The sequence below is a fragment of the Xylocopa sonorina genome, chromosome 12 (genome assembly GCF_050948175.1).
Source record: "Xylocopa sonorina isolate GNS202 chromosome 12, iyXylSono1_principal, whole genome shotgun sequence".
Lineage (NCBI taxonomy): Eukaryota > Metazoa > Arthropoda > Insecta > Hymenoptera > Apidae > Xylocopa > Xylocopa sonorina.
The window spans coordinates 9,407,944-9,431,057 of record NC_135204.1 but is presented as its reverse complement, the minus strand read 5'-3'; the positions used below and the strand labels follow the sequence as shown (position 1 = coordinate 9,431,057).

The 23,114-nt window shown below is 39.7% G+C and overlaps 7 protein-coding genes across 8 annotated transcripts; 4 read left to right on the top strand and 3 right to left on the bottom strand.

The window, feature by feature from the left end:
- Window positions 1-116: 116 nt before the first annotated feature.
- On the top strand, window positions 117-2,035 carry Zpr1 (zinc finger protein Zpr1). The gene is made up of 4 exons (XM_076905280.1): window positions 117-237; window positions 314-483; window positions 564-1,239; window positions 1,350-2,035. Exons 2-4 carry the CDS (start codon window positions 358-360, stop codon window positions 1,883-1,885), a joined length of 1,338 nt encoding a protein of 445 aa, XP_076761395.1. The 5' UTR covers window positions 117-237; window positions 314-357; the 3' UTR covers window positions 1,886-2,035.
- Window positions 1,705-2,627, bottom strand: LOC143429608 (dynein axonemal light chain 1). The gene has a single exon (XM_076905286.1). It carries the CDS (start codon window positions 2,584-2,586, stop codon window positions 2,215-2,217), a length of 372 nt encoding a protein of 123 aa, XP_076761401.1. The 5' UTR covers window positions 2,587-2,627; the 3' UTR covers window positions 1,705-2,214.
- Window positions 2,628-3,148: 521 nt separating this feature from the next.
- On the top strand, window positions 3,149-4,539 carry LOC143429645 (sideroflexin-2-like). Its single transcript, XM_076905320.1, has 6 exons — window positions 3,149-3,306; window positions 3,370-3,540; window positions 3,633-3,828; window positions 3,939-4,231; window positions 4,312-4,359; window positions 4,434-4,539. The coding sequence occupies exons 1-6, from the start codon at window positions 3,149-3,151 to the stop codon at window positions 4,537-4,539; spliced, it is 972 nt and encodes a 323-aa protein (XP_076761435.1).
- A 48-nt stretch (window positions 4,540-4,587) lies between these two features.
- Window positions 4,588-6,018, bottom strand: Tfb4 (transcription factor B4). The gene is made up of 6 exons (XM_076905282.1): window positions 5,908-6,018; window positions 5,326-5,822; window positions 5,120-5,242; window positions 4,904-5,039; window positions 4,794-4,830; window positions 4,588-4,724 (listed from the first exon to the last, which is right to left on the bottom strand). The coding sequence occupies exons 1-6, from the start codon at window positions 5,915-5,917 to the stop codon at window positions 4,649-4,651; spliced, it is 879 nt and encodes a 292-aa protein (XP_076761397.1). The 5' UTR covers window positions 5,918-6,018; the 3' UTR covers window positions 4,588-4,648.
- Window positions 6,019-6,373: 355 nt separating this feature from the next.
- Window positions 6,374-8,621, top strand: Mdh2 (malate dehydrogenase 2). The gene is made up of 5 exons (XM_076905281.1): window positions 6,374-6,575; window positions 6,968-7,183; window positions 7,349-7,621; window positions 7,708-8,037; window positions 8,109-8,621. The coding sequence occupies exons 1-5, from the start codon at window positions 6,501-6,503 to the stop codon at window positions 8,235-8,237; spliced, it is 1,023 nt and encodes a 340-aa protein (XP_076761396.1). The 5' UTR covers window positions 6,374-6,500; the 3' UTR covers window positions 8,238-8,621.
- A 367-nt stretch (window positions 8,622-8,988) lies between these two features.
- Window positions 8,989-12,761, top strand: LOC143429599 (uncharacterized). The gene is made up of 5 exons (XM_076905274.1): window positions 8,989-10,339; window positions 10,443-10,598; window positions 10,658-10,816; window positions 10,952-11,407; window positions 11,946-12,761. Exons 1-5 carry the CDS (start codon window positions 9,038-9,040, stop codon window positions 12,294-12,296), a joined length of 2,424 nt encoding a protein of 807 aa, XP_076761389.1. The 5' UTR covers window positions 8,989-9,037; the 3' UTR covers window positions 12,297-12,761.
- 14-3-3epsilon (tyrosine 3-monooxygenase/tryptophan 5-monooxygenase activation protein epsilon) lies at window positions 12,759-22,697 on the bottom strand. Of its 2 annotated transcripts, XR_013102556.1 has the most exons (5): window positions 22,458-22,697; window positions 19,250-19,556; window positions 17,803-18,146; window positions 17,142-17,247; window positions 12,759-16,813 (listed from the first exon to the last, which is right to left on the bottom strand). XR_013102556.1 is itself a non-coding variant. In XM_076905283.1 (4 exons), the coding sequence occupies exons 1-4, from the start codon at window positions 22,519-22,521 to the stop codon at window positions 16,758-16,760; spliced, it is 771 nt and encodes a 256-aa protein (XP_076761398.1). In that variant the 5' UTR covers window positions 22,522-22,692; the 3' UTR covers window positions 12,759-16,757. The 2 variants fall into 2 exon arrangements, 1 of the variants encoding a protein (XP_076761398.1); XM_076905283.1 differs by lacking the exon at window positions 17,142-17,247 and having other exon boundaries at window positions 22,458-22,692.
- Between the last annotated feature and the right edge of the window lie 417 nt (window positions 22,698-23,114).

Sequence of the window (23,114 nt, the reverse complement as noted above, 5' to 3'; positions counted from 1 at the left end):
ACCGCGTGCTGTTCTGGTAAAATACATTAAATACGTGTAATCCTGGTGATACCACTGTGGTGTTACGGAACCTGGGGGCGCCAGCGTGATACGTTGGTGCTTTCTGAAGTCTTATGTGATTTTCTGTGTTGTCTGGGTAGTTTACATACGGAAATTTATAATATTTTGATTATTATGTTTTCCAAAAAGTTGTGGAATGTTGATTTTTTCAGACAGACTTGTATTTAGCAGGCAAAAGTGCGTACAATACCAGAACGTAAGCAGCAGAGATCAGGATAGGTACATGATTTAACTGAAATTTTATTTCGAATAGATTGTTCGCGAACATTTGGTGTACAAACTTCGAATAACCTCAAAATGGCAGAAATTCAAAAGGAAATCGACGATGAGAAACCGAAGCCAATATTTCGTGACTTGAAGGCCGACGACCCGGAGCCAGAAACAACTGAGATAGAAAGTCTATGTGTGAATTGCGCAAAAAATGTATGGTATCGTGAGTTTACGATTAAAAAGTACTCTCCAATATTTAGGCCCTAACCGAATGTATTATCTTGTAAATATAGGGTGTTACCAGATTACTCTTAACTAAGATTCCACATTATAAAGATATCGTAGTAATGTCCTTCGACTGTGAAAATTGTGGGTATCAGAATAATGAAATACAAAACAGTGGGAAAATCGCAGAGAAGGGGATTAGAATAACGTTACAAGTTAAATCACCTAGAGACCTGAATCGTCAAGTGGTGAAGTCGGATTACACGAGCATAAAAATACCGTCTTTGGACTTTGAAATTCCATCCAGATCGCAAAAAGGAGAAATCACTACAATTGAAGGAATTATAGAAAGAAGTATCAATGGATTGGAGCAAGATCAACCTGAAAGAAGAGAAAAGTTTCCAAACTCAGCCGTTCAAATCGACCAGTTTCTCGAGAAGCTAAGAAAGCTCAAATCTTTGGAAGAACCCTTCAGTATGATCTTTGAGGATATATCAGGGGAGTGTCATGTAGAGAATCCGAAAGCACCATTAAAGGATGAAGGGTGTACTATAACACAATTTAAAAGGACGAAAGATCAGAATCATATTTTAGGAATTTATACCGAAGAAACCGAGGATACTTTATTGAAACCTATAAAAGAAGGCGAATATCCTTTGGAACAAATAGAAGGTGAAGTTCTATCCTTCAAGACAAATTGTCCAGAGTGTAACTGCCCATGTGAAACCAACATGAAGATGACTAGTATCCTTTCTTTATATTAATTTGTACATGTATAGTAGGTTTATGAATCTATATCATCTAGATTTGTGTAAGTAAACTCAGATTTTATTTATCCTTAATCCAATCTATAGATATACCACATTTCAAAGAAGTTGTAATCATGGCAACAGTTTGTGAATCTTGCGGTCACAGAACGAACGAAGTTAAAAGCGGTGGAGGAATCGAACCACTCGGAGTGAAAATAGAAGTAACGGTCGCGGGAAAAGAGGACTTCAGCCGCGATTTGTTGAAATCAGAAACATGTCATATGCAAATACCCGAATTGGAGTTGGAAATTGGACCCGCCGCATTGGGTGGACGGTTTACCACCGTTGAAGGCATTTTGGTAGCGGTTAAAGAACAATTATCGTCCTCAACAGCTTTCACAGGAGACAGTAGCGATCCTGAGACTATCAAAAGAATGGAAATCTTCATATCGCATTTAGGCGAAGTTTTAGAAGGGAGAAGAAAGGTCACGCTTGTATTAGACGATCCTGCTGGGAACAGTTATATTCAGAGTCTTTCAGACGAAGGTCTGGATAGCGGTTTAAAAATTACCAAATATGAAAGAAGTTTCGATCAAAACGAAGAACTCGGACTGAACGATATGAAAGTCGAAGATTACTAAACTCAATCAACGATGTGAAATAAGTAAATATCGATGATGTCAATATAATGTAACATATTTGGGCGTGAAAGGGGAAATGTATTATAAATGTACACTACTACTGTGTAAATACATATTTTGCAATTTTATTGCAAAATTTTTTTATCGAAATTCAAATTTGTATTATTCTTCCGCGTGTATAGATAGGAGATTTGATTTTGTTCAATCATACATCTTGATGCAAACGCATGGTGTGACGTCTGTTATCCAATGAAAGGTCTTCACCAGACGTTTACGTCGGCAAGGCGACGAAATCAAAGCTCTTTCATCTGCCTACTTAAACCAAACAATTATACGACCGGTATAGCATCGAGTTTCTTCAGTTTCGGAAGTCTTCTTGTTGCCTGACCGCGCCAAGATTCTACGTCCATACCTTCGCAAATAGGATTATTAATGAATAATAAATCCTCGAGATTTGGTATCTCTTGTAGACGATTAAACTCCGCCCAATCTTTCACCAAGTTGTTCGACATATAAAGCACTTTTAACGCTTTTAACACATTCACTCCTTTAATTTTTTCAATCAGATTATACGATATCCATAGCTCTTCTAAATGTTCCCCGACTGCTTCTAATCCGGAGAACGTTTTAATATTGTTGCGACCCAAAGAGAGAATTTTTAAATTTCTTAGGGAATTGATACCACTTATCTTTTCAATCATGTTCGTTGAAAGTGACAATTTTCTAGAAAATAAGATATATTTTTACTTTTAATATCCGAGATTTTAATAAGAAAACTATTACAAATGAAAAACATAGCTAACTCTACAGCGGTAAGCGATGCTAAATTATTATCCATTTTCTCAATTGGAGGCCACTGAAAAGACAAAATTACTTCTTTTGCCTCACTCGCGATTAAACCTGTCTTTTCTTCCCATCGTTGTATTGCTTCTTTACAAGTTGTTGGTTTAGCCTAAATGTAAAACATATATTACATCATTTTTTAGAAGAAATAAAGAATGTATTGTTAAAAACCGTGTACCATAATTTATGAATCCACACCACCTTCTTTAGTTGATGTTTGATATAAATGTTACGTTAGTGAAATTTGTATCGCGATCACTTTCAGATAATTTCACTTATACACAAAAAATTCCAAGTTAATGTGTACACAATTAGGGTCTGTAATAGACAAATAATTGACAGATGTGAATTTGTCAGTATTAATGATGTAGCATATGAAAGTAATAAAAGGAATAAAGGATTAAAATTTTTAATCAAAGAATGAAAGTCGACGAAAAATTTGATATTGATGAACCACTATGGGATCAATCTACGTTTCTCGGTAGATGGAAATATTTCGTTTTTATCGCTGACTGTCGTACGATTTTCGTAAGCGAGAAAAAATTAAGAGAAGCTAAACAGTTCTGCGAAGATTACAAGTAGGTTGATCCTAGTTGCTCAGTCGTCTCAGCAATTTTAGATGACATTCAGATTTTCACCAGAATGGGCAAAATACCTCCAGGAACGCAAATGTCCGATATTATTCGTGCGAAGAAATACAGAGATAGTGCATTTCATCCAGACACTGGTGAATTAATACATTTTGTTGCTAGATTGTCTTCTCAGTGGCCTGCATCAGTCTTACTTACGACGTCGATGTTAGCGGTGCAGAAGTAACTTAAAAAACAAATTTCTATTCTACAAACATAAAGTGCTTGGACAAAAATCGAACAGTTTTCCACAAACAACTCTGTCCATTTATTAGAAGTACCACTGCAATGGTAATGTGTCAAGTAGTAAATCAGATGCACGACGCTGTTGTAAATTACACATACAGGGGCTCACTAAATGGTACCAGTAATACGGCATTGAGAAATGCATTCTTATGTGCAGCGTTTTCGAGCTCTCTCGTTACCATTTTATGTAGAAGAATGTTGTCTCGTAAAGGACATGCTTATACAGTTAATTCCCTGTTAATTTCCTATCATATCGCTTATTTGTTGCAATAATGATACATTTAAACAAATTCAAAACGCCTAACTACATTGTATAAAATCTTATTTATCACCAGAGATGCGTGCCATTTTGTGCAGTAGTTACAGGACATATGGTAAATTTACCGATTATACGGTACAAAGAGATCATAACGGGAACCCCATTATATATCAGAAAGGAGAAAAAACCGTTCATGAAATCTCAAGTGGCTGCAGTGAAGGGGATATCTGAATGTTTAATCACAAGAATCGCTATGTGCTTGCCATGTTTGCTTATAATTCCGATATTAAGTCACAAATTCATGCCCTGTTTCCCTCAACGCCACCCATGGCTTTTAACCGTGATCGAGAGTTTTTCATGTGCCCTCTTGTAACTTCGAACGCATAGTCTCAACTTTTCTCATTTATTATTTGAATAATCATTTACTGTTATTTGCCCCTTTTTTGTAGTTGCATGTTCACGATTCCATCCTCCTACGCCATTTTTCCAGAACGAAAGTAAGTAATTTGTAACAGTATCTGATTTTTGTTCACACGCAAAAGCATTCGATAATGTGTCTCCATTTGTTAAGCTCCATGAGTTCAGAATGGCTGAAACTTTATGCATCCGAGTACGAAGAGTTCAAAAGCCATGTAAAAGAACGAGTAGATAAAGTGTATTATCATAAGGGGCTATAATGTGTTCTTTCACGTCATCTTTAATAGCAAAGAAATGTGTAACGCTCATGGTGAGAAAATAGATGTATTTAAGTAAAAAATTCTATCTCTAAATAGTACAAATATAGAGTTAATGAACTATATCTATGTTCTTTTTCTTTTTCTTCATTTTTATAGGTATAGGTCCTGGCATTTTGAATACTGTACTGTAAGGAAACATAAATTAGCAATAAATTTAAGACTGCAACAAATTAAAACACTGTTAGAATACTTACTGGCAGGTTGTACATATTGGACTAAATTTACAAAATACTGCAAAAAATAATCACCTTTATTATTTTGTAAATACTCACAATGAAGACACAAAAATATGCTTTTTTCTTACTTGACAGACATATAGAGCATACATAGCCAATGTCAATTAATTCTTGATGACAAAAACATGCTGCTCTATAATCCACTTTTACAGGTGGAGGGAGTACTAATTTCGACCTAATATTTGGATCTGGCAGAAATATCCACTGAAGAAGAAGATATAAATGTATATAAAATGAAATACATGTTTCTACAAATAGGCATTCGTACTGTTTCTTTCTTTTACCAATAGATATTGCAATAATCCACTTATTTGAGGGACTTTTAGGTAATTTCCACCAGTAATATCACAGCCTTGTTGGAGTAATGTCAATTCTTGATCCAAACTACATACATCCAATATTACTCCCTATTTGTTGAAAAAATTGATTACAGTTCAACTTACAAACTTGAGTCATAGAGCTAACATTAAAATAAAAAGTAACTGCTAACCATTTTCTGAGCGGTAAAGAATATATTCATATAATTCATATATTGTATTGCTGAATCATTGCTGGCTGTAATCACAAGTATTCTCGGGAATAACTTTTCGCCTGCAACTTTTTCCCTTTCTAATCTCGCAACATAACACAATGCCATGGTCAGTGCTCCGGATATCAGACTTTCCCCATTCAATGGTTTATCCAAGGATATGTCATTGATAACTTGTTGCAGTTGTTGCCTTACGGTATACTCGACCATGGTAAATTTTTCGTATTGCCCATCGATTTGTCTAATTTCCTGTAATTTTTCGCACGGATACAGGAACTTTGCCCCATGACTATGGCACGCTATCACAGCGAGTTGATTATTTGATGATTGCATTAAATGGGCATTGGCAAAAACAATAGCAGAATCTAAACATTGTGTTAATATTCTTGTTTCTTGCTTTATGATCCTTTGAACGGGGTTTACGTCTAATACGATTATCAATAAGCTCGTTTCTATTTCTGAAATGTAATTGAACTGATTTAAATAAAAAGAACGAAACACTTGAATTGAGAAGCTTTTATAGGTTAAATAACCTCAACGTACCGCTTGACATTTCAAATTAACGTAATTATTAATGCAATTATTCGATATATACACGAAATTAACTTTTTCTGAACATCTTTTAATACTTTGTCACTTCGTTGCCAATTTTATTTGGTAAATTTAAAAAAATAAACGAGCAACCCACCACTCAAGTATCTATCGGGTTCATAAGAACCGATCCACTAATCGAAGTTACGATAGCAACGAACGCGATATTAAAAACATATGCATTTGATATTTTAGTATACTAACGTATCAACTAAAATGTCAAACGGATCGTAAAATATTCAAAATTATGGTAAATAATATGTTTAAAAAAGAATAACAAAAAAATTAATCTGCACAATATGATTAACAAATATTTCATAAATTGCCGCGTCGTCGTTTGCAACTACTGCGGACATGCGTAAACTGTTCGTGATTAAACACGCATGATTGCATACGTATTGCTGCACATCAGACGATTGGAGAGAGCGAAACAGAACAAGTGTGAGATATAATCGGGGTCAGTAGGGTGTCTTTGAAAGGTTATCGAACGTTGTCTTCTCGCATTCGAAATCAGCCGCATTCGTGCTCTGTAAGTTGCAGTGAACATGTTACCGAGATTTCTGAAGCCAACGTTGGCCGTCGCTCAACAAGGAGCGAAACGGTTGTCTACCAGTACCAGCGTGAGTTCTCACAGAATAATTTAATCCTTTGCCAAAAGACACAGCTATTCTACTATGTATTTTACATCCTTAACGTCCGTTTAATTCTTCATTTTAACTTGAAACCATCGCCTAACATTAATATATCGCATCGAGCACGCTCAATCTCGTGATACACTTTGTGATATAGATATAAAGTACAGTTATGCAACCGCGAATATCTTATGAAAGGTTACCGATTGTAACACGATCGAACGTTACTCAAGTTTCATTCATCATAAATTCCAGCGTGAAATTTGAGGTTCAGAATCGTCTGGGATAGTAGAAATAAACATTCTTTTTTTTTTAGAAATTTTACGATTAAATACGCGTGTTGTAAATTTGTCTGAATTTTGGGTCTCGTTTTGTTTCAGTGCAATACCAAGGTCGCGATTATGGGAGCAAGCGGTGGAATCGGCCAGCCGCTATCGTTGCTCATGAAACAGTCGCCTCTTGTAACCGAATTATCCTTGTACGATATTGTGAACACACCAGGTGTCGCGGCCGATCTGTCTCACATTAATACGGCGGCAAAAGTAAAAGGATTCACTGGTCCGAACGAGTTGAAGGACTCGTTGAAGGGAGCTCAGGTACATATTTTATCACATTTATTTCGGATGCTTACAATTAATCAGAGAAATATTCTGGTCTTTCCGTACAAAGTTATTTTCAGCTTTCTGACAAGCTTTCTATACGACCTAGCGAGCTTATGAAGAACAGAGTAAGAAATTTTGTTACATAATATATCATTTTAGGTGGTCATTATCCCCGCCGGTGTCCCGCGTAAACCAGGAATGACCAGAGATGATCTATTCAACACGAATGCCTCGATAGTGAGAGATCTGATCCAAGCTGTGGCGGAAGTCTGTCCTAAAGCTTTAATCGCAATTATTTCGAATCCAGTTAATAGTACTGTACCTATCGCCAGCGAGGTGTTGCAAAAGGCTGGCGTTTTTGACCCTAACAGATTGTTCGGTGTAACCACTCTTGATATTGTCAGAGCGAACGCATTTGTCGCGGAAGCAAAAGTTCGTACAGACATTTTACACGGCAAGACGTATACACATATGGCATGTACTTGCGCGTTAATCTACAATATACTTTCTTCGTGTAGGGGCTTGACCCACAAAAGACATCAGTGCCAGTCATTGGTGGTCACAGTGGTGTCACCATTATCCCTCTAATTTCGCAATGCAAACCATCAGTCACTTTCCCGGATGATAAACTGAAGGCTCTTACTGAAAGGATCCAAGAAGCTGGTACAGAGGTTGTTAAGGCCAAGGCTGGCACAGGTTCTGCAACGTTGTCAATGGCATACGCCGGTGCTCGTTTCGGTTTGTCTTTGATCAGAGCACTTAACGGAGAACAGGGTATCATAGAGTGCACATTCGTAAAATCAAATGTGACCGATGCTAAATATTTCTCGACGCCTGTTGTCTTGGGTGTAAGTATAGTTAGAAGATCGGACAAAACAATGTATGAACGATTGAACTGTATTCGCGTTAAAAATTTCAGAAAGGAGGTGTTGAAAAGAACTGTGGTATGGGTCCGCTCAGTAGTTTCGAGAAGAAATTATTGGATCAGGCTCTGCCAGAGCTTAAGAAGAACATTCAAAAGGGGGAGGATTTCGTGAACAAGAAGTGAACGTTGTACATTGAAATACTAGCTAAAACGTGATCAAACGGCATTAAAACAAAATTCGATGGCCTTCGGTATTGATTACGAAAAATTTTCGCGTTGTACGCGACAAGGAACGTTTATCGTTTAAAGGTGCAAAGTAAAAGGTTGATCCTTTACACGCGTCAACTAGTAGAACGCGTAACACAAACATTTTATAGACATTTCAGATCATTAGTAATTAATGCGACAGAGTAACAAAGAATACAGGAACGTACAAAATAGAGCAGATTTTGCTCTATTTCAAAATTTACACTCTTAACCCTTGAATATCAAAAATATGGAATATCATACCGTAAAACGTCTTGTAGCTAATGTGAAAATAAACGCGTTTTGAACAAAAGCATAATACTTTTAATGTTTCTTGTATATTTTCCACAATAGATATTTTTTTGTTCACCATTGCAGGAAAGATCTTAAACGGGATTAAGTAAATCGAGAGATAATAGTATCATCAAGAAACTTCCCTAGCGTTCAGTTTGTTCTATTCAAATCAAAACAAACAATGACAGACTTCCAATGATATGGTCGAGCAATGTCATTTGTGTATATTGAACAAGTAGTACTGTTCGGTAGATTATCGAAGCCAGATCTGAAACACGTGATTCTCATCGTGCAAAATAGTTAACTTGTTTTAAAAAGTATTTTCGTACAATATTCCCCACTTTCAAAATGCTAATAAATACTTGATCGAGGATCCATGGAGTCAGCTGGATCCGCGTAAACTCCAAGCACATCGAGCAAAGGCCACCGGGAGGGAAATCACGATGGCGAAACAGAAAAGTTACAAACGATCTCGTCGCAAACAACTTTTACATCACTCTCAAGAGAATTTATTGCAGAACTCGGACTCTTCCGATGAGGACGAGACAGCGAGGGAAACAGATGCTGGTTTTAAGAGAAAATCTGGATCTTCTGAACAGCTTGTGCACCGATCTCCAGAAACTCTACTCTTCGAGTGCCCGCAACCTGATTTATCATGTTATGTCGACCTAAGTCCGAAAATCGTACCCGAACTACGCCGAAGGAAGTTAGATTTGAATGAGTCGGACAAAAACTGGGAAGAAGAGGATGGTGGATGTGCAAAGCGACCAAAAGTGCCCAATCAGGACAGCGACATATCTATAAAAAAATGCTTCCCATTGGACAAAACTTTGTCAATAAACGACGAAGTGAAGCTAGAAATGAATACCAATTACGAGACCGTACAAGAGGCTAAATCTTTCTCGAAGGCTACGCTCGATGTTTCCACCTGCGATACCGATCTTAGATCCTCGAAATCGACTTACGATCCTCCACGCGGCTACATTTCAGAGCCAGCACGATTTGCTAATTACAATTCCGTATTAGAAACGCAGAATCATGAATATCATAATTTTTTAGACGAATCTCGTTCGACGATCTCCGCCTACGAGTATGGAGTACGATTCGATGACAAATGGAACCGGCAGAACCAGGATACCAGATTCGAAATAGTGAATGAGAAGAATCCTAAGGTCAACATGGATGGAAGTCGTTCAGAGAACAACTGGAACGAGTGCAGACGTATTCTCGAGAATTTGCGGCAACTGAATAGCCTCAAGGTACGTACTGCCAACCAAGGATTCGTTGGGAATCCATTACCAGACAAAAAATTTGACGAGACTCGATTGTTGCATACGAGTTGGATTACCCCGCCGTCCTTGGAGGAGAATTCGAACGAGCGTGCCAATAAACGCCCGTTCGTGGAGATTAACGAGATCGATGATAAAATCGATGACGATGGAAAAGCTTATAGGGACGTGAAGAGTACTGTGACGAGAATCAGGGCTCGTTCAACAACCCCCTGCAGTGGTTCACCACCGCCTGCGAAAAGATGTCGAACTACGTTGAAATTCGACGACGAGGAAGTGGAAAGGCCGGAGGAATCTGCTGCTTCCGGTGTAATTATCGATTTGTTGCCAGAGGAGAAGAACACCACGATTTTAAAGACTCCTTGGAGCAGTGGCAGTACTGAATCGCCGGCCATGTCGCTTTTAGACCTTCCAGTTGTCTCTGATTCTGGTTGTTGTAGCAGATGCCTTCAAGAAGTAACTCTTTTATGTGTTAACACTTAATAAAGGTTTATGTAGATAAGAATTATAGAAATATGAAGCGGCGATAATACTCTGTCGTATCTATAATTATTTGCAGCCTGAACAGGAAGTCGAATTTTGTAAGAAGTGTACGTGCACGAGCTTCCAGCGAAATAAAAGATCTCCGACGTGTCGGTTCACCAAGAGACCAATCTCCAAGATCGCTCTGTACTGCGCATGGCTGATGAAAAGAATCACGACCACGCTGAAAAAGGTAACTTAATGATTGCTTGCATAGAGAACTGTTTTCGTTATCATTAATAACTGTTTCAGAGTTACGGTAGCTTGAAGCAAGTTGTTTCACCGTCCTCGACAACAAGGCGACAAGTGGAAGAACTCAGCCAGATCGTGATCATGCTACGCACGGAGAACGAGCAGATGATCAATACGTTCTTGGAAAAAATCAGCCATTTGTCCGATGAAATTACACAGGTGCACCTTTCAGTACTCTTGATAAACTGAAAGAAAACCAACAGAGATAGTGAAAATCATAATCTATTCTGTTTTCATTTAGCGATAATATTAATCAAATAAAGTTACGTTACGATGTAATTCTCCTTATCGCAGGTGCGTGCAAGCAATACCACCGCCCTTGACGCTTTAACCGCGGAGGTCAGCGGAATGCAGGAAGTCAGCAAGCAACTGGCCGGAAACAACGAAACTCTGATGCAGGAGCTGAAGAGGCTGCACCAGGTGCTGGAAAGCACGCAACCAAGATCTCCGAAGAAACTACCACCTCCTCCGCCCCCAATGCCGTTGATTTCAATGTCTTCCGTCCCGTCAGACGGCCCTCCGCCCCCTCCACCGCCACCGCCACCGCCACCGCCGCCTCCGCCTCCGCCGCCACCTCCTCTTCCTTCCTCTCAGTCGCCAGCACAGCCGATTACGCCGACCACCCCCAACAGCGGAAGAAACGTCAGGACGCCCTCGAGAAAGTGCTCGACACCGCTGCTCAACAGGCCCGCTATAACCGTCGAGGATTTGCTGAAGGTGACCTTAAAAAAAGCACCGCAGAACGTTAAGGTAAATCCGAGGATTGTTACGTGCCGGCTGGGTTAATTGGAGTATATGAATAAGTGACGTAGAGAAGTCCAGCCTGTTGAGATCGAGGCTCTTGATGCAGCCCTTGGCACAAGATCGAATTCTAGTTGAAGGAATAAAGTTACACGTTAGCGGTTTTAAGAGTTCATTCATTGTAAAATTAGGGTTTCACTTATTAAATATTTCAACAACCAGCCACTTAATAAAGCGGCACAATTTTTTTAGTCCGTTTAATTATTCCTCGGCCTTGGTTATCGTTCAACCGGATAAACTTGAGGGGTGTTATTTAAAAGTCCCAAGGTGATCCTGGGCGTCTGGAAAATAAATTGCAAAGCCCTGAAAACCTTTCAGAACTTAACTTTAACGTTCACCACGCGACAACATCAAAGAACTCTGCTCCCCTGTGTTGCTTTCGAATAAATATATAGCTTCCCAAAATAGAACCCTCTTTTGTCCCCTAAAAGTAATAGAAAAATTGTTACCAGGACCATGATATGATATGAATGAGTATATGTTTCAGGAGAACAGAAGAAACACCATACCAGGGCCAAAGGGACCCGTGGTTTCATTGGACATGCTGCGCAGCGTTAAACTGAAATCTGCCAGGCGCAGATCGAACGATCAAGCAGTTAGATCTCCGAGGGGCTCACGGATGATGAAGACGCGAACGGCGCCGAGTCTCAGCTTGTCTCCGATCATGAAGGGTACGGACAACTCGTTGGGACGAATCCTGAAACAGGTGGACGTTAACAAACGACCGAGACGCCTCGTTCCAGGCACGTCGAGCTTCCGCGAGAACATAATTGGTAAAGATAATCAATCGCAGGATACGGAGGCGAAAAATATCGGTTCGCGATCGGCATCCACCTAGACAGATCGCAGTCGTTTTGATAGTCATGTATTTGATTGAATTCAACGCAATCGATCGACGGTAGGTATATACGTAAATAGTTTTAACAAATTAAGTTATTTTGTAATCGAGTAATCGATATGGACAGATTGGATCACCTAACGTGGAAGACAGAATTATTTTTTTACGACAGAGAAAATTTTCAGTGAATGCTTCTCACAGAATTGTAACTTGACGTATAAAAACAAGATGGAGCGATGCAAGTCTCTGATTACCACTGCTGTTGAATTTGTGTTTTTAAATGTTAAATTATAATTGCGTGAAATGCATTCTTTGATTGTTACATCTAGTTTCGGGTGATACATTGTACTTATGACACTGGGAACACAAAGAATATTTTATATATATATATATATTTAACTTTAATGACTGACTAATAGTATCGATATTTAACAATATTAATAAAGATATCCGAGGGAACGATTAGAGAGTTGTAATTACTTTATTTATAGCTTTCACGTGTGTATGTGTTTGTGTGGTTTTACAGAAAAAGGTCGTATCCGGTGTAATCGCATTGATTGCAATAGTAGTTAGTAGTAATAATACAGAGCGTGGAAACGCATACGAATCCGGAAAAAAAGAAAAAGGACAAATTTTTGTTTCATCTTCTCCAAATGACGATAAATTTTCGATATCCAAGTCTAATTATTCGCTCTCCTGAACTGGGTTAGCGACAAGATGGAATGATTCGAAGATAATTACAGAAAAAGTAGTAGATATACACAACTAGTGTTTATAATACAGAGACAAGAGCAAGTAATACATCCAGAGTGATGGAATAATAAAAGGTTTATGCGGTGTGTGTAACTTCTTTCGTTCTCTGTATTCATTTTTTTTCTTTCTTTTATAAAAATCGACCATTAGAGCACACACAAACGGTATCGGTTAAATGATAAAAGCGTATCACCTATTATATTCTTTTTTAATACTCCTACAGTGAAACCCAAGGTGGTATCAATTTATTATCTACGATTTTACTTTAACCAGGAAACACTCCACTGATTACTCTTTTCCTTTTTCCTCTCTTCGCTTCATTGTGAGTCATACGCTCTATACCATCGACGATAGTAATAACAATGTTGATTCGGGCTATTTCATCTTGTTTTTAATCCGTCGTGTAAGCAAGTAATTGGATGAGGTATCTAACATTTTATCGTCGTTTGGAATTCATTTTTATAGAACGCCACATTCGTTGCCACTGACAAGCATTTTATTGTACCCTATAAATTCTTCTGTTTCCCTTTAAAGATTTGTCGCTCGTACGCGTATCGATTACGTTACGCACACATTACGTATTCACATAAACTGTATATTTGCAAAATTCTTATCCGATGATACCGATGTCTTCTCTGCTTCGCCACTGGTCTTCGTTCTTCCTTTCCGTGGCTTCCGATTACTCTCTTTCCATGCGACTCAATGAAAGTACTTTCCTTTGGATGGTGTTCTTTTGCTTTTCATATCCGACGATACGCTCCTCTAAACTGTCTTCGATTTTCTACCACACGTAAATCGCTTCTCGTACGATTCGCGTCGATTAAAAATTTTTCATTTCTTTTTTCACCTCAATACCCTAGTTTTACGATCTTAAGATTATTTCGCATATACTTACTTACGGTGCCGTTGATATTACGATTTGAGTTATTCATTTGTAACGTTATTTTATAACATGATTATCAATTTGTATCGTGTTATTAATAATCCTAAATACAAGGGGGCACGATGTACACCGAAAATTTCTAGGCAGAGCTTTTTCTCGATCTCTCATTTGCGCGCATTCCCTTCACATTTCTTCTTTATCTCTTCCCGTTTTTGTATACACCTCGCTTTTTTGCTGCACGCTTGTACACGGTTTAATTACGGATCATCCACGACGTTTTTATGATCGCGAGAGAAAACCGCGCGAATTCGATTTTAGTTTATTTTTATTCTCCTGCTACATGTATATAACACAGTGGCGGTCAGAAACTTATGGTTACGAATGAAACGAGTGACACGCTTCGATGAACCTCTGCGTACATTCGTACAAGAAAAAAGAAACTCAACAAAATGCAACTATTCGCGAGTAGCTCGTTTTACACAATTCGAATCATCGACAAAGACCACAGGACATTTGGTACTTCCAATTGCACTTTAAATCATTCCTTTCGCAACGCAGATAAAAATTGTCGATTAACGCTATGTTTACTATAGAGAACGCAGATGGTTTTACATCGTGTATATGTATACATATTGCTAAATTTTGCGCAGGCTAAAGAACGAATCAATTGTAACTGTTTTCATTGGAATGTTTTCTGTTCGTATTTTCTCTTCATTTCTTTTCGTAAGCGCAATCGACCGAACGGTTCATCGATAAAAAGGTGAATGGACGCAACGGCTAAGATCAACTACGATACCGGTGGAATCGAGGACAGTGATAGCGAAAGTGAGCGCGGGTGAAGAAAGAGTCGGGATACAATCGTTTATTCTGTAATTCTGTTATACCACAGCGATCGTTATAGTTTACACAGGGGGAGGGGGCGTATGAAAAAGTACAACCACAATTACAGACTAGCTAGATAGCTACATTGTTGTTATTTCTGTTTTTTCTGTCTGTGAAACGTAATTTACTCTTTCGTTCGTTTAATTCATTATTTTTCGTTTTAGAAAAGCTCATTGATCAGGATTTTCGTTCTGCCGTCCCTGAAAGAGAACGGTACACTAATACAGTCAGTCGGAAATGTCTACGTACACATTTAAAATTCAAATAAGGGTTCTTAACATTTTTCAGATATCGTTAAACATAAGGGTAATGATAAATTGCCTTTGGAAGCGAAAAATGTATGCCATTCAAGTTACAGAGCGTGCGCACTATTTAAAAGACCCGGCAAAGTATAAATATATTTATACTTTGAAATTCTGTAGAGTTCAATCATAGTACCTGCAAGCAGAGTTTACATTTCACGTTCTTTTGAAATAATTGTACGTAGCACTTTTTCAGAGTCCCTCTAATTTTGCGCGCATCGATATCCAATAGAGAATGTTCGAAACCCTCGTTCGTTTTTAAATACTCAGAGTTTGAAAAGCGTACGCGTAGACTTTTTATGACTGACTGCACGTATTTTCTTCTCTCCTTTCTTCTTGTTCTCGGTTTAAAGATCTCTCTTTCTCTTCACTTCTATTCAACGTAAAATTTGACACTGCGAAAGCCAAACACTTAAGACAAGACCGATGTTATTGCATTTCGTTTTAAGTACGACGCTTTCGCAAACCCGTTAAAGCGCATTCTCTTTGAATTTACAAATGACTACGCGAGGAGAACCCATGCTCGAGACCTATACGTTGTATCGGTATGAAATTAATTGCTTTCGCGAACCGGGACACTTCTTCGGAAGTACATTCATATATAATATCTTATACAGAAAGCAGAGATGAAGCCGCGCGGTTTTGATCCTGACCGTGGTACACACTCATCCCCCTCGATACGATCATTCGATGACAAACCGTGCGACCCCAGCTCTGGAGGAGACGCGCGTGTTCATCCCTTTCGGATAAACGGGGGCATGATTTACACTCGATTTATACGCATACATTAATAATATCGTTATTTCGTCGTAGTATGCGAGAACAGTGATGCGCGCAGTAAAAAAGCGGGGAAGAGGACGAGGAGGAGATTATGCAAAGGGGAGGGGCCTGTGTAGAGGTGAAAACAAACGAACACAATATATATATGCACTTTGATCGACGTCGAGCCATTAGTATGTTTCGTTACTGACATAACGTTATTGCGGGTGGACAATGCGTATAATTCGTACTCTCACTCATTGAAGCTGGTAGAAACGAAGGTTTAATCCTGACTAGACTGGCGCGTATTTTTTTCCCTCTTTTTTCTCCTCGTCCTTTCTTTATTAATACGGATGAATATATATATGTGTGTGTATATATATATACACGTATACGCGCCCTGTCAGTCAGGTGTCCAACTCAACGTTCTCGACATCGTCCACTGAATTTTGAACGGGCATGCACAGTGTTAAAGATAGCATATATTTTTTCTTCTCAATACGCAAAAGAAGGCAAAAAGGATAGTGCCTCTCTAAATGCTCTTGCAGTCTCTTTCTATTTATCGCGGGGTGTGTTGTATATATATTTTTTTTAATTTTTTTACTTTATTACCTTTTTGCGCGCTCCCGCAACTCAACGTGTATATCGTGTGTATTATTTCGAATGATTTTTTTTCGCCTTTTGTTATATTTTTTGTTGTTTGGAGTAATCGTACGTGCGTGCATAGGATCACGCGATCGCTAAAGATCTCCCCTTCCCACCCCGAACTGCCACCTGCTGAATTGTTTTTTTTCTTTTGCTTACAAGTTATTAAGAGTTTTTTGCTTTCTCGTGGTTTCTCTCAGTTTTATATGCGCAAGATAACACTCACTACAGTTAGAGTTACGATACGTCCTGATCTTCCACGTCTTGCAACTGCTCCTTCTGTTCGCCCTCCCCTAGACAAAAGGAAAATACGAGATCGATTAGTTTCACATGTCTCTGAATGTTTTTCATGCATCGTACAGCTCTATAAATACCTAGATTTATTTATTCTAATTTTATCGTGAATGGTTTTATTAATTTATGGTATCACTTATCTCGGGTAATGGAAAAATGTTAATTAAACCAAGGAGGTCAGTATTGGTTACGTAACAGGTAGGGTGGGGTCGGTTGAACGTCTGATCGAAAACTGGGAGCGAGTTATCTCGACCCTACCCTACTGATCGAAGGATCTAAATGGTATTTTTAAGGAAGAAAGGAGGGGAATCGATTCGAGTTGCTCACCGGGTGACTTTATGGTGCAAGGGCGTATCGGAGAAGGGTGTGCGTGCCTGGGTTCAAGCATTGGTGGAAACGACCGCAGCCTCGTGTTCGCGATCAGCCTCGAACTCTAAATCACAGACCAATCATTCACCGCCCACATATACGTGACACGATGTTCAAAAGTGTAATACAGAGGAATACAAAAATAACACAACCTACAGTTTAACCCTCCCGAAAGCTTTCGACGGATATATCTAGAACTACATAAGAAAATGCTCAACAAGCTATTTTAATAGATAAATTAGAGACAATTTTTTGCTAGAGAACTATCGGTTCACGTAGTCACGGTCATAAACTAAATTAAAGTAAAGTGCATTCTATAAAAAAGTTTAAAAAAAAATCTCAAATTTCCATTATGTCACTTTGTGGAAAAAACAAATAATAAGTCATTTAAAAAAGCCATCCAACTTTCTCTCCTTTTCTCTCTTTCTCTATCTAGAAGGCTCTGTTTTGCTTGCGAAGAAAAATCTGATACACAACGGGAAGATTTTATCGCGCTGCTGCAATACATATTATTGATCGTGCGACGCCGCTTCTACAGGTCTCTTAGCTGGTAGTAGTGAGCGAAACGGTTTTAAACGCGAACCAGGGCAGCTTTTTTCTCTTTTTTTCAAATACTAACCGTCTCCATGCATATCCGACGTCCAGAGAGTAAGATTGTCCCTGAGAAGCTGCATGATGAGGGTGGAATCTTTATAACTCTCCTCGGACAGGGTGTCTAGTTCCGCGATCGCGTCGTCAAAGGCCGCCTTCGCCAGACGGCACGCTCTGTCGGGGCTATTGAGGATCTCGTAATAGAACACGGAGAAGTTGAGGGCCAATCCTAAGCGGATGGGATGAGTCGGTGGCAGGTCCGTCATGGCGGTGTCGCTCGCCGCTTTATAAGCGACAAGAGAGTTTTCTGCAGCTTCCTTCCTGTCGTTGCCCACGGCAAACTCGGCCAGGTAACGATGATAATCGCCTTTCCTACAATGAACAAGTAGACATTTTTATTCTCTTCGAGTTAAACATCAGATATCAACTGATACTACGTTGTAGGAAAACGGATAAGAATTATAATGAATTATCATATGATAATGGAATGTATTAATAATTTTAAATATTAGATCGCCATATTTTGACATGTTATATGTATTGCACCGATATTAATAAGGCAGATACGACAGCAAATATAATAGGCTATTAGCGCATACACCGCGACTTATTTGTGAATCAATTATGTGAATCCCGCGATACAGATTTCGATGGATATTCCCATGAAATTCAAAGTTACTAAGACATTCGACGCGCGAGTGTTCCGTCTCATCAAAACAGTAAAACTGAACTTTTACGCTTATTCATACATTATATCCGCCTCGCGGAATTATCGGGCTGAAAGTTTTAGAAAACAATATACCTCGAAAATCAGTGACCGAAACGGTACGTTCTTCCGTGTTGCTGGTTACCTTTTAATTTAAGCTACCGTGCCGTACAGCCAGAAACTTGCATTTTAATCCTCGTTTTACAATACAACTCGTATATTATTATAATAACAACGATTTCCTTTTTATGAGCGTATCTCCAAATTTTCAAATGTCCCTGAGTCATTATTAAAGGCATGTACTCATACGCGTTCAAACATTGAAGCATATTTATAAAAGAAATTTGCAGCACAAAAATATGGTCCTACGAATATCCAAGCTTTAAGTAATACCGAGAAGTACCAAATTCTTAGCTCCGATGTCATTTCTTTTTATACACAGTTAGTAGGAAATTACTAATTTTCTAGAATTACTTCAGAGGAAATTGCATTCAAACTTATTATTGCTACCTGGAACAAGAATATTTGTAAAAACATATGCTTGTTCCGCAAGTCACCTAGGCAAATATACATGAATGTTCTGGGACTTTCTGTTAGGTATCATACTAAAGCAATCTAAAATACGAATTACATTGCGCGCCTATATGTAAAACAGTATCACGTGTACTGTATTGAAAATGACACGGATCAACGTACGCATAGCTTTAATACTCTTTTGGCGACTGTTCTAAACCATGACCTATAGTCAAAGATCCTCAGGACCCCTTACATTTTGTAATAGAAGACTTTCGATTCGCCTGTAGACGCGCACGGGATCAGATGTTTGTCGAGAACGCCGAGGATGTCAGCGCAGATGTCTTTTAGTTCCTTCTCGACCTGGGATCGGTACTGACGGATCATCTCCAGCTTCCTCTCGGCGCCCTTATTCTCTTCCTTTTGTTCGATGCTTGAGATTATTCTCCAGGAAGCCCTCCTCGCACCGATCACGTTTTTGTAAGCGACAGAGAGGAGATTCCTCTCCTCGACGGTCAGTTCCACGTCCAACGAGGCGACCTTCTTCATCGCTTCAACCATCTCTGTAAAAATCACGCCGGCGAAATCACCGCCGTCGACGAAACGTGCCATTATGAATTGAAGCAACAGTAACAAATGCTTGTTAAATCTTTTACAATTAAATTCATCAATTATTAAGTGGTAGAAGACTGATTAAACTTAATAGTCAGCAAGTCTTAGGGTTTAGTCGCAATAAATTCTGCGACGTTAATTATGAATGAGTTAAAAGATACTAAGAAGGGTGGAAATAAAAATAGAAACGATTACAAAATTGTAGAAGAAAGATGTGTGTACACTGTACCATTTTGATACAGGTATCAAAGTTATCGAGGTATATTACATGCAATCATGGCAAAGTAATGAAACGGAAATGATCTATTGATTATTAATACGCGATTACCCCATGTGCATGTGTATGCGTGTACGGATATATTATTAGTTTCATCTGGGATGTAGAGAGAGGCTCTGCGCGAAAAAGACCGGCGCACCAGCATATATTAACCCGCTGCCCCTTGAACTTTGCAAGCAGGTTGGTTACTATTATGTATTTATTATCTATAGGTGTACGTCATTCGAGAATAATGATATCGATCTGGATACACGTGGTTTCGTCTGCGTCTCATTACTTGGGTGGTGGTGCTCATTAAAAATCTGATCGACGAGTCTGACAATGAAATTGTCACAACTGTTCGTTATTAAAAATTAATCAATTACTGTCTGCTGTACTGATACAGTTTGTAGGAGATATCAATATCTGTTGATACCGTGATTGGATCGATAGGCGGGTGTAAACGTTACCACGGGACATGCAATAAAATGTAGAGCTTCTATTTCTGGAATTCCATTTCTGAAAAAAAGTGGATATCAGTTTCAATTGGTGTCAAACCAACCCGCCAGTAATTTCCATCGCAAAGAACGATGGTACAATAAAGAATGCATCGTTTTTAAAAAAAAATGTAAAAGAATCTTGGAACAACAATTACCAATCGCCAAGCAGAACTTAATGGCATAATTCATTGGTGGAATCTGCCTATAAATATACCGATCACAGAGGACGATCAATGGGTATCCTCCCTTTATTATCGTTCATTTAAAATCAACAGGATGTTTCATGGTGACATTTATGAGGCGAGATCAATCTCAAGTTCACGGCAGTGTTCCTGACGGTGAGAATTACCGCGAACGCGGTATATACCCGGTGTACGGAGGTGTACAGAAACGTAGGATAGCTAGTACAGATCAATACTTTCCTTCTGCTACGGCCCCTCTACCCCTCCAACACCATCGTTCATCTCACCCCTTACCGTTCTCACCCTCCACTCGTAATCTCCGCCACCCGTCGTCCATCCCTACCCCCTTCTGTCTCCCCACCATTCTTGTCTTGCTCTCTGGCAACCCTCAAATTTGCGCGACCGCCCTTCCTTCCCCTCATACCCGGGAGAGTCGCATCAGCTCCACTCCCTTCCACCCTGTCATTCTTCACGCTTAGCGGCCGTTTCAACCGAGCTCTCCTCTATATGCAAGCAGTTCCACCCTTTAATATGTCTGCGTTGATAAACGTTGCCCACGTTGACGACGAAAACGACGAAATTATGAAAATCAGCCTCGCACGATGAATGGAGGGATTGTATTCCTTCTTGTGCGTGCCACCATTGGTGGCATTTTCCTCGCACTTTTTCGACCTACGAAACGTGTTAGAAGATTTCTAGTAATTTCTGGTTGAATGAGATTAATAAAACGAATACACGCGTACAAATATTTCACGATGAAGTAATTTCTATAATAAAATAATTGGCACTGTTACCTCCAGAGAGGGAACTCCGAAAAATTCCTGTAACCTACTAACGGCAGGTATATAAGTTCGTTCCCAGGGAGAGGCTAGAATGTGATGAACGGGAGGCTACTGGAACGATTATAGAGAATCTCCGTTGAAGTTACATCGCACTTCCGGAAAATGTCAAACGCGTACGTTCGACTCGCAGGCCTGATAACGTCCCACGAGACAAAGCGCGCTGCGTAAAATACGTCTAGGGAGAAATGCAATACGAGAGATTCGTAAAACGAAGAGATTTGACGGTTCCCCCTTCTACCGCTAGCTAGTGTCCCCACTGCGAGCTACTTTCGCCAGAAAGAGAATAAAAATTTCTAAAACCGAAATTCTGAACATCGCGATGTTACTGCGTAATAGGCTCGGAGGAGACGCAACGAGAGAAATGTCTATGGAGAAAAATAGCAGGCAGTTTTTCAGAGAGATTATCGTTGATTCGGTCGATCGCCCGAATGATTTCTCTCTCTCTGGTTTCAAGGCCAAATGCCACGAGCAGAACACGCGTTACTACGTGTCTAAGGAGTAACCCGGCAGCGATTGGTAAGTATCGTGCCGTGCCTATGCGTCACACACGTCGGTGAAGGACCGACTTGTCTGGTTATCTGCCGAAGGGGACTCGTAAAGTACCGAATACAACATGCCTAACGCGTCCACGGCGTTAACGTAAGCTTGTCTCGACGAAATCAAGTATAGCTCGAAAACGAACGAAATCATTTGATAAGTTTGTCGAGCGAATCGGTCCGATGAAGCTCCGGGGAGTTCGCATATCGTGACAGAGTCAAGCGGACTAATGACAGAAGCTACGATGAAACCCACCCTTTGATAAAGAAACACCGGTTGCGAACCGGCAACTCGGTCACTACCGTATGCGTATTAGTCATATTTGACGTTTCACAGACTTTTGACAGATCCGACGAGACTGGATTCCGGTATAAAATTTTCAGAGGGACTCGTTACAGATTCGAGGAAATCGTTCAGCAGGCAACGCCACGAGGGCGGTGCTACCTCCTTTCTCTTCGTAACCGTGCTTTGTGTCGATTTCGTGGATTTCATTTTGGCGCAGGCCGGGTCCTTTTCCCAGAAAATATGCACTCACCGTCGTAGCGTTCCGCTTGCTCAGCCAGTTTCGCTTTATAAACGTTGTCCTCCCGTTCCGACATCTTGGATGCTCGTGGATTTCACGGGTAGACAAATGGTTTCAGGGAAATCGCACGAAATACTCGTTTCACCGAAATACGGTACACCTCGTCGTACAGCCACTCGCAAGCTCACTGACCAAGATGGCGGCGCCCGCCAACAATCGAAAGCAGTTCCCACTTCGCGCAGCCTCTGCAGACGCTCGACTCGCCATGCGCCTCTTCGCGTGTATTACTACGCGTGACGTCATCCGTTGCCGACGCCGCGCGCATGCCTCTTAAATTCACCGAATATATCCAATAAAACGAAAGCGTAGCAACGAAAATATCGTTTTATCCATGCCGTTCTTTTCTTCTTGATTGCAATTAATGAGAAATGCCTGGCATATATTTTATTCACACGTCATAAAATCAATGACGCGATGACTTGCTGGAACGTGGAACTACTAAACGTGTGAAACGCGGAACGAAAGAGGAAACCTTCGGGCAGCCCACACGTTTCATAATCAAATACTTTACCCTCTCTTCGTTTAAAGTACATTAAAAACCAGCGATTCTCGAATGTGATAAAAATTGATTTTATCTATGGTAATGGAAAAGTACCTGAAGCCACGTAG